Here is an 11,587-nt window from a genome sequence, read left to right as displayed (position 1 = left end):
TTACAATCAGTTTGGATAATACATCGTTTCTATATGTATGTTACATTGTCGACGGTTATATTTTTGTTGCACTTCAGTGTTCTGTTGTTTTCCTCTTATAGTCGATGTGTTTCCCTCGGTTTTAGTTTGTAACCCGGGTTTGTTTTCTGTCAATCGATTTATAATTTTTGTATACTACTGTTGCCTGTATTTACGATATTTTAAATGGGAATACTACTGCTGTCTCTGATTTTTCTGACTGAAGCTGACTGTCAATTTTCTTAGAACGGGACTATCAAGACGTCTATTGAGATGTGGTCAAGCATCTAGTAACTATACATAAAAGTGACCACAGGAATTTCCAAATATATAAGGGACTGTGCAATATTTATCTGAGGGTGGGGCCGGTGTACAGCAAATATTAAAAAAAAAAACTGTATGCCCCGCCAATATTTATTATAAAAAAAGTTCTTGCCCCGCTTCAATTAATGAAAAAAAAAGTCCTTGCCCCGCTGGAAAAAAATGAAACACATATATGGAAACATGATATTTTTTAACTAAAATGCACAACATTCAATAATACATGCATGTATATCAGAGTTGATATTTCAACTCAAATGCATTTAATTCAATATTATAAAGATTTTATTTTTGAAGGAAGTCAACTTAGGAGCGCTGTGATTGAATGTAAGGGTACAATATATTTTTTTGTATTTATCTATGAATAATTGCAGTGTGTATATTTACAAAATAAATTTGTTAACCTATTGAAATATTTTCTAGACAATTATTTGAAAAGACTTCCAAAATTTCATAAATTTGGTGTAAAATGATAGTGGGCATCAGACTTCAGTTATTTTATACTATTTTGAAGCTTTTTATAAGTACATTTGATTTTTATCACAAAGAATAAAAATTATTCACTGAGAACAATACTGTGTTGAGAAAAGTGCTGATTCATCATAATAAGTCAAATTGATGGGTACTGATATAAAACTTTATTCTGGGAGTTCAATATTAACTATATTGTATAAAATGCACCAAACTATAGTTCTTTTGTAGTTCTTTTCACCTTTCGCAATAAATAGTTCAATTGGAAACACCAGAATTCAAGACGCGACAAATGTTTTTAACTGAGATATTTGCCTTCTTTGCTGTGTAATTCCCTAATGTATCACTTGGGTATTTCTCTAGCTATTAAAATTGGAAATGTTCTGGTTAAGTTTGTACTGTTTATGGAGTAAGGCAATATTTAATCATACTAGAAGCATTTTCAGCGTTAAAATTGTCCATCTAAGAAAAAAAGAGGCCCACTTGAGGCCAAATTTAGATAGAATTTATATTCTCCTGTGTAAAGAATTTGTTCACATTCTTGGCAATTCATGCAGAAAATATTTCAATAGTGCTTGATTTTGTAGTTTATATCTTTAATTATATCAGGCATACATAATTTTTCATTTTCTACTGTTTGCAAGGACTTTTGTTGGAAATTAATACTCCCAAGGGACATAATTCAGCTTTTTCATAGATTAAGTTGTAATTCTTTTAATGTTTAAGAATTTAATTTTGTCATGTTAAAGATTTATTTAAAATACAATTGAAGTTGTTTTATGTTTAAGCATTTATTACCATATGTTATGTCATATGTTTAATTTTCAAAACATTGTTTATAGTTTTCCAGAATTTTGATCAGAATTTCATTTTTTTTTATAAATGATTATTAAAAGCATAAACACACAAAAATATATTGAAGCACTGTACTAGGTTATTTTGTTTTAGATTCAATTGTTCTTTTTCTATCAAGTTACTTTTTTCCACAGAAATCACAAATAGTTTTAATCTGTTATACTCTGATTTAATTTTTTTATGCACACACGAAGGGTTTTTAAAAAAGTGTGCGCCCCGCCAAAGGTTTGTTACAAAAAACTTTGCGCCCCGCTCATTAATTGCATGAAAAAAGTATGTGCCCCGTCCATGTTTGCACCGGTCCCACCCTCAGATAAATATTGCACAGTCCCTAAGACAGTGCTAATCTCGCGAAATATAGACATACGAGCAAAGACCAACACCATAGAGCAAACATTATCCATGATGTCGGCGTTTATCTATGAGATATAAGTTGAATTTAACCATTTTTGGATCCTCAATTCAGAATATTCGATGAATAATGTTACAGCAACACACTATCAAGTAAATCTTGATTTGATAAAAACACATTATAGAATATATAGATATATACTTCAAAACGCAATTGCTTCTAAAACGTTACCAAGATGAAAACGGTTATCAATGCAGAAAAAAAGTCTTGTCTTTTGTCCGAAAGTACAAAATGTTGGTTAAGAATGCAGTATTTCTGAAAGTAGGTCAGTTAAATGCACCATACGCACTGCTACAGTATATTTGTTTATAGAAAATGTAATTAGATGTTTACATGTTTAAATCGGAAAGCATTATAAAATGAGTTCTATTGAATTATTCTTAATGAAAATTGTTTTTTAATATGCTATTTAATCTTTTCCATTCAGTGAATCATACAAATTTAAATATTCTTCTTCCAACTCATATTGCGTCAATAAATTTATATTGTTTTTTTTTATTATTGAAAATAATAGGAATAAAAGTGATTTATTAGCTACTGGTTGTTTAAACTACAACATGCTTTGTGTTCCACAAATAATGCAAAATCTAAGTACACACTGCAGTTATTTAATATCTTTGATATTCTCTACATGTAGCCTATTACAGTCAAATAATTACATTAGGTGTATGTTTCATCATAATACGTTATTCCGATTGGCTAACTGCAATCTCGCGTTATTCCTTAATTTTCGCGCTTCATACACATTGTACTTCGGTCAACGCTTTTAAAACCATATGAAGTTACAAAAACGAAGCATTCAATTCTTGAATAAAGTCGACATTAGTTTATTGATGTTGAAATCTCGTAAATTGGTCAGGAAAAATGGAGAGAGACGTGAGGCGTAAACAGGATAAGCTTCTTCCCCTATGCATGCATCCTCAACATAAAACTTATGCTAGAATCAAGATAAAAGACAAAGTATTTACAATAATTATATGAAAGTTGATAAAATGCAAAAAATATTAACAGTTTCATTGAGATATAATATATGCAATATTTAGATCTCAGATAGAATTATGTGTAATCATGACTACTGTCAAAATAAGTTAGAATAAATCATCAAAGATAGTATAATGGTATTTAACTTACAAGAAACAGTATGCTTTTCTCTCTTTAGATAGTACACTACTGCATGTTGACAAAACGATACAAATCTAAATTATTCGAATGATGTTAAAGATATTGCCCAATTTATTTTTTATATTTCTAACAAAAAGGATAATAGATGATTCAAGTAATATCATTGTTTTTGCTATAATTCTTGTAGATTTCACTAAAAATTTAGACATACATGCAGAAAGTGATTTCCATCTTCAGTAGAGCTAATGTTAAAGTTATTCAGTATGTTACATCATGCAGGGACTTTCTATACTAACTTAGTAATGGAATAACGACCCAAATTATTGGTAGACATAAAAAATTTATAAGTGTTCCTACTGTCTGTATCACTCTGCTCAAGCTCTTAATAAAATTGCATATTACGGCTTTCTGATGCCTATAAGTTGACATGGTATTATAAATTTACAAACTTTGACCCGAACACATCACCGAAGGCATAATGAATGCACCGAAGTTGATAAGTTTGACCAGAACTTATCATGCGATCTTCTTGTCTGCCGATGAAACAAAGAAAAACACTCTTGCGAGAAACGAAACGAAGAAATGAGATTTAACAGAATCGCTCTATGACTTTGCCTGATGGATTTTTGAACCTCAGAGCAACATTTAATACTTTGATATAATTGAAAATCTGAAATAATTAATTTCTATAAATGATGACTTTTATTTATGTACATTTTTAGCTGAGTTTTTACCAACGGGATGTTAAAAGCAAAAATTTGCTCTCCATGAAATTATAACTATGAATTGAAAAAAGATGCAAATAAGCATAACATTTATATTAAAGATTATGATACCTGTTAAATTATATAAAAAAATAACGACAAAGTGTTTATTGTCGTACGGTTCATTTAGATGTAGTCAAAATTCATTCAGCTCATTAAAAACATGAACACGTTCTCCTCAATTGATAGAATAAATAATAAATTGTATAAAAGAAACTATCATGTAATATGTTGAAAGTAAATTTATTCTTTTATTGGCAGTTTATGGTAGACATATATTAATCTGAAAGATCAATACATTACGGGGACTATAAACACATAAATGTTTATCTGGAAAGATTGGTTGGTGTAATAGTATAATAGCAATAGGAGTTTGGTAAATGTTGAAAGCTTAACACACTAAAACAATTGAAACTTTGAAGAGAAAAAAGAAGAGTTTTTTTTATTATGATATAAAACGTTGATACAAATGTAAAATAAAATCTGGTAAAAAGCAGTATTCTTTTGGACAATGAAGTGTGATAATTTGTTTTTCTAAATAAATGTTAAATTTTCTCTTTGACTATCTGCCATTGCTATAATTGTTATAGGAAATTAAACAATAACACTTGACACGACATAATCTGTATGTTAATCGTACGTTGATCAAACTTATTGTTAATTTAACTTTTTTGAGCACTGATACATGTTAACAACATTTCCACCAACTTCTACAGCAAGTTTCCTTGCCTGCGGCTGATGACAAATAAATCTTGGCTGGTTAATGTCATCTTTGGTTGTCAACAACTGAGTTATATGACCATCATCCGCTCTCATTTGAACTACCGAGTTATCGGATTTACTTGCGACAAATAATACATCTTCATGTAAATCAAGATCTCTTGGACTATTAACCTTAATTGTCCATTTTATATTTCCTTCATAATTCACAGAATTAACACATTCATTGACCAGATCAACAATAAATACAGTTGACGTTTTGTGATCGTGCGCTAAGCGAATAGTATTTCCAGTAAACTGGCCGAAATTTCTCCTTATTCCAGAAATTAAATTTTTCAAATTTCCATCCATATCGGTTATAATAATACACCCATCTTTGCCCTCTCCCATTTCAATGGCAAAAGTTTCCTTACTGTGCGAAATACTAAACGGTTTTTCTCGCACTTCAAAAGTTTTCTGGGTAGACACTTTATTTTCGGTATTGATACTAAATCGCCTTACCTCCCGTTTATCTGGGAATGTAATGGAAACTTCGTCTTTCCCTGAAATAGTTACACCCCGAGGTTCATCACTGAAAGAATGTCGAAGTACAAAGTCGTACCATGGAGGGGAAAATATCTTAAGACATCTGTTTTTGCTGTCAATAACTATCAATCGTCCATCTTCAAAAATGACCATGCCACGTATTCCAGTTACATGCTTATCCCCAGCCACTGTGCTAGGTATCTGATGGAAGAAACTGGCTTTATGAGAGGTGAAAATTTTGGATGCACTTCTTTCCATTACCTGTCAAGAAATCAATAAATAATGCCTGTTATCATTCGTGTTTACTAATATTTGTATTGTAGTCCTGTCATGTAATGTTGTCATTTTAATGTTATATTTAACATTGCCATAAAAGCGTGAGGTTTGGGTTGCACAAAACCAGGTTCAACCCACTATTTTTTTTCTTAAAGTGTTCTGTACCAATTCAGGAAAATGGCCTTTGTTATATTATAGTTCGTTTCTGTGTGTGTTACATTTTAATATTGTGTTTCTGTTGTGTCGTAGTTCTCTTATATTTGATGTGTTTCCCTCAGTTTTAGTTTTTAACCCGGATTTGTGTTTTTTTTCTCAATCGAGTTATGAATTTCGAACAGCGGTATACTACTGTTGCCTAAATTTACAAATCTAAATTGCCAAACTGCCAAAGCTGAAATTCTCAGTGTCACACAAAGCATTTTCGATGATTCATGCATATAAGGTCACCGACAGAAAATCTCTTTCTGAAAAATATGTACACCATACGATATCTTATTGCAGGATAAACAACTGCCCTATAACCTTAAGTTACGAAAATTTGTTGTACCCAACAAAAACTGAATATTGCCAGTGAACATTGAATAAGGTTACATTTTTGTTTTGACTGGTTTAGGGAAAATAATTGTATAAAGATCGAGATTGTATGTTCGTTACGTAAGTTTATGGTGTCTGTCGTTGATTGAAGATGTTCGTTGTTGTTCTGCAGTTTGCATGTTGTGTCGATTACTGTATTGTTTGTTACTGCGTTTCTGTGTGTTGAATGTTCTTGTCTGTATTTCTGTCGCGTAGTTTTGACATTTTTATCATATTTTTGTTTACATTGTCATTTAAAGCGGTCTGGCTAGCCATAAAACCAGCTTCCACACACATTTTTTTCTGAAATGACCTATACCAAGTCAGAAATATGGCAGATGTTATCAAATACTTCGTTTTTTTTGCGTGTTGGCGTTTGTTAATGCTAAACATTCAGTGGTCCTGTTGTTCCTTTATTTCTCTCTTATAGTTGATGTGTTTCCTTCGATTTTGGTTTGTAACCTGGATTTTTTTCTCTCAATCTATTTATGACTTTTGAACAAAGGCAAACTACTGCTGCCTTTATTCACCCTTTATTTATTTTAACACCAATTGGTTTCAACTTCAACTTTGTATGTTTGTCTTTTAATTATTTTGTAGCCATGGCGTTGTCAGTTATTTTCGATCTATGAGTTTGACTTTCCCTCTGGTATATTTCGCCCCTCTTTTACTAACAGAATCCAAGAAACTCATGTTATTACTGACACTGTCCCTTTTCAATAGTTCAACCAAGAAAAACAAGTAAAGAACAGATAAACCTCTTTTTGAATGAAATGTTCACCTTTCAATCAATCTTTACATCAGATATGGTAAAATTATTAACGATAATAACTGATGAAATGATATAAATGTGCCAGCTAAATGTTATTCTATGATGTAGATTTGGTCAATTACTTTCAAAAATACTATTTAGATTACATTTACATTGCAAATAGCTTCAATTAAAGTACATTATATTTACCTTTTTCATAAAGAAATGATATAGATTACGTCACAGCTACTTTTTACAAATTACAAACGAACATAAGAGCCTGTAATTTAGTGGTTGTTGTTTGTTGATGTGTTATATATTTCTCTTCCGATCATTTATTTTGTGCTTAAATTAGGCCGTTAGTTTTCTCGTTTGAATTGTTTTACATTTGTCATTTCGGGGCCTTTTATTGCTGACTATGCAGCATGAGCTTCTCATGGTGACAGGTTGAATGGCAGACAGTACATTGACCTATAGTTGTTAATTTCTGTGTCATTCGGTATCTCTCTTGTGGAGAGTTGTCTCATTGGCAATCACATCTTTTTTTGTATATAACGCTGGATATCATACAGAACATAAACAGAAGTTGTGCTGACAAACACTTTCTGCTTGATAAGGGAACGGTCAAAATTTCTTGATATGTATGGGACGGGTGCAAAAACAAATTGTCTGAAATAATTCTCTTGATTCCATGGTTACTGGCGTAATAGAAATATGCTTGTCCCATGCACTTTACCTAGTACAAAAGTGTGTGTCCCATGTTAAAGAACAAAAAAACATGATCAAACTTGTGGCTACATTTCATGCTACAATGTATTTAGATAGCTGAAAAATAATGCTTCTATGTGTGAACTGTATCTATATTGCTGTTCTAAGTAAACAAAACAATACATAAGCATATTTTTTTTCAAAAACATTGCAGCTTTATTTAGAATCTGACTAGAATTTTCCAAAAACCATTTTGGAAAAATATTATTTTTTTATCTGCTTAAAATAAAAAAAATCCCAATTATTTGAATAATCATACAAGAAGTGAAAATCTTGGGACAGTTAAAATTTCAAATTTAAAACGAGAGGAATGTGAAAATAGCATCAGAACATCTCTAACTTCCATTCACAACAATATCGTATTTTAAACATTTTTTTAAAATGGGAAAAAGTAAAATTTATTATCAACATATATGCAGCTTGATTGATTATATATTTATATCTGGGCCATTCAGAGCTTGTTGGGTGTGGGTACCGGATTTGTTGTGACCTTTGAATGCATATTCCAATCATTTCTTTTGTTAGTATGCTACTGTGTTTGTTAAATTTCCACAAACATTCTTTTTCTACAGTCATACGTGTTATAAATATTCTACAATGTCTGTTGAATTTGCATAATCATGATAATAACATTTATAATGAAGGTAGTTCAGGGGTTCATCACTGAACATTATTTCTGAGCAATTTAGATTTTTGTTTTATTTAAGGAATTATGGTCTATGTACAAAATAAATCAGAAACATTAAAACAATTAAAATTTTGTTTAACTATAGTTGAAGTAGCATTTTTAATTGCATGGCCATTTTCAAAATTTCTGTTTCAATCCAAGGGAGATAATTTGTATAGAAAGTACAAGGAAATTACACATTTTGTCAATTTTCTTAAAAGTATGGCTGTTTTTTTTTACATATCTTTTTTATTTTATATCATAGTATTTTTCATGTTTATTCTGTTCAAAGTTTTTTTTGTTGAGTTTGCTATGTTGTAACTGTTTAATTTACATTACTAGATGTTCATGATGTTATTTTTGTTGGTTATAGATTTATCAAATAATGTTTTTATAAATACAGACATTGTTTCAACAGGTTCATGTCCCATGCTTGCCAATAATGAAAAAACCTTGAGTCCCATTCATGTAAACAATGCAAAAAGTGCTTGTCCCATTACAGTTTGCACCGGTCCCATGCATCAAGAAATTTTGACCGGTCCCTAAAGGGAGATGAATTTTTCCTTTTTTTTTTACATTTCATAAAGAAAGACATAATTTTGTGCTCTCTTTGAAAATAGATAAAATATCTGAATGTAATTTTGATATCATATGTTTACAATCTTATCTTTAAGTTTTTTGTTGATTTATTAAAACTTCCATTTGAAAAAAATAATGGATTTACCTGAATTATGCATATCATAATCCCATTTGGCACACAAATTTAGGGTAATTTAGACCGAACCTTACCTAAAAAACATTATACTTGAAAGTTTTTCAGACTTATTTTCTGATGCGGTAAATCTGTACTGTTAAGACAATGCGCCTGGTGTCAGTTAACATCTGTTTAGTCTTTGTTTAGACTGTTCAGTGATTTTTAATTACCTGTACAGATCAACAAAATATTGAAGCTATTGGCCAATACTGAATTGGTTGCAAAATAATTGTCTGAACAATACCGAAAGTATTGCAGCATTTTTTTTGGGTGCATATCAGTCTAATATATAAAGGAAATGATAGATTCTGCCGAAAGCCACATTTAACCACCTGTTAATAATGAAATCGCCATTCATATGACCGATTTGGGTCTACATTTTAAGAGAAAACGCTGATTACACAAAAATGAAACATCCAATCATCACCAATTGGTAATCTTTGTAAAGTATTTGTCATTTCACAAAGGTTCTAAAGATTCGATTCTGCAGTTCAATAGGATAATTAATTACACATTATTCCAAGTTTTGATTAATATTGGTTTATTTGCGTCAGGGGAGATCATTAAAATTGGTGAAAAAGATAAACGACGGACGTCACATAAAAGCTAACATTGGTACTACAAAAGAACCATAAAATATTTACCGTAACTTGGGCTTGGTCACTGTCTACTACTCTCTGTTTCTGTCCTGATGACTTAGATGACATCAATAGCAAAGATTTCTGTCACATGAAGATTTAGTTGTTTTTCTATAATATAAGGATTCAAGGTAAGAACTCGATATACAACACATGGCATTCTCAAAATGGTTTACATAAAGGCAGCAGTATTACACCGATGTTTAATACCCATAATCGGATTAAGCAAAAAAAAATTATCCGGGTAACAACTAACTGATATCTACTATGCGATATGGTCTATACTCATTGTTAAAGACAGTAATGTGACCTATAGTTTTTAATCGTCAAATGGTTTCTTGTTGAGAGATGTCTCATTGGCAATCATACAACATCTTCTATTAAACATATTAAGTAAGACGACTCTCTTTGTTAAATAAATATCATTTCAAAATGAATTCCAATACTGGGCAGAAGAAAATGATAGTACCCATATTTCTATACTCTAGATACTGTATTAGGTATACAATCTTTTTTTATATCGAGTAGTGATGTGACAAGATTTGACATGTATATACAAAAATCATTGTACCTGGTCATACCTGTATAAGTTAACTTTATAACAGTTAAATTGAAAACGGTAATATGATAAAATGCATTTTAAACTTTATAACAGTTAAATTGAAAACAGTCATTTGATAAAATACATTTTAAACCCCACTAAGGATAACACAATGTTAAGTCCATAACATTTCTATCTGTTTATGTGATTCAGTTGTTATGAGAAATTCGATATCATATTTTATCTTTTACCTAAGTGTTCCCCAATATAGCATGAAAGCATATCTTGATAAAAAAAACCCGAATAGTTATTAGGTTAATAGATTGCTCAATTAAAGAAATGTATGTGCCTTCTAAATTTTTGAACAATCATATCATGTCCTTGTATGGTAACGTTTTCTGCAAATGTGATGTCATTATTTGTTTCTTTTAATGCAGTTGCAAAGAACTACTATGCAAAAGTGTTTTAAAATATTGGAAAGGTTTGTATATTGAGAATAGTGCTTATCAATATGAGAAAAACAATGTTTACGAAAACTTAAATCTGCTTATCGTACAGTAAAGTAAAACTTTGGTCCTTGTTTATTGTTTACAGAGAAATATAAAATATTGGAAAACAACGTTCCCGAGATTAGGGGGCATTGCTATTTGAACAACATTCTATGTTGCGCTGTTTGGTGCGTTTGCCTTGTTGCTTTTATTCACGAAGTTTGTATTGAAAACCAACATGTACTTATACAATAATTAAAACTTGTATATGAAACGACAAGTACAGACCAATAATCTAGATACAGAATTGCGAAGCGGGGACAACCCCTGACCCACTAAAACTGCCTTATCTTTTTTCGAACTATTGTATTTATGGCAAATACAAGTTTTAATTATACTAGCACATCTAAATACATAATAAGTTACCAAAAATGTAAAATTTTACAATTACTCTAATGTATTTACCATTTTTTTTATCGACTAAGCTATCCACTAAACATAACTTACCTGTTAAAAAAAGAAATATTCCTTTAATCTATCTTATATATAAATAGTTAACATCATATATGTACATGACATATACAGTTATGAAAACCAAATTTAAAGAGAAAGTCATGTGGTCTCATCGAAGAGATGCGACTGTCATACAAGGTTTATCTAACTTTAAAGCCAGATTTAATCTTCCATCTTCTACATAAGAAAATGCCTGTACCAAGTCAGGAATATGACAGAAATATCCACTCGATTGATGTGTTTGAGCTTTTGATTTTGCCATTTGATTAGGGACTTTCTGCTTTGAATTTTCCTCGGAGTTTGGTATTTTTGTGATTTTACGTTTACTTTACTTGATTTAGTTATTTACATTTACACTGAATATTTCACAGATTTTCAAAATCCTTTTTGATCCACCGTCACAAATATAT

The 11,587-nt window shown here is 30.6% G+C and overlaps 1 protein-coding gene across 1 annotated transcript; it reads right to left on the bottom strand.

Annotated features, from left to right (window-relative positions):
- Positions 1–4,190: 4,190 nt before the first annotated feature.
- Positions 4,191–11,282, bottom strand: LOC139505455 (uncharacterized). Its single transcript, XM_071295030.1, has 3 exons — positions 11,172–11,282; positions 9,642–9,746; positions 4,191–5,469 (listed from the first exon to the last, which is right to left on the bottom strand). Exons 2-3 carry the CDS (start codon positions 9,702–9,704, stop codon positions 4,621–4,623), a joined length of 912 nt encoding a protein of 303 aa, XP_071151131.1. The 5' UTR covers positions 9,705–9,746; positions 11,172–11,282; the 3' UTR covers positions 4,191–4,620.
- Between the last annotated feature and the right edge of the window lie 305 nt (positions 11,283–11,587).

Source organism: Mytilus edulis, chromosome 1 (genome assembly GCF_963676685.1).
Source record: "Mytilus edulis chromosome 1, xbMytEdul2.2, whole genome shotgun sequence".
NCBI lineage: Eukaryota > Metazoa > Mollusca > Bivalvia > Mytilida > Mytilidae > Mytilus > Mytilus edulis.
This window is presented reverse-complemented; position numbering and strand designations above follow the sequence as displayed.

Excerpts from the sequence above, each read along its gene's own strand:
- LOC139505455 (XM_071295030.1), bottom strand. The coding sequence starts at position 9,704 with ATGTCATCTAAGTCATCAGGACAGAAACAGAGAGTAGTAGACAGTGAC. Across the intron at positions 5,470-9,641 it reads GTGACCAAGCCCAAGTTACG|GTAATGGAAAGAAGTGCATC; the intron begins GTAAATATTTTA and ends ATTTCTTGACAG.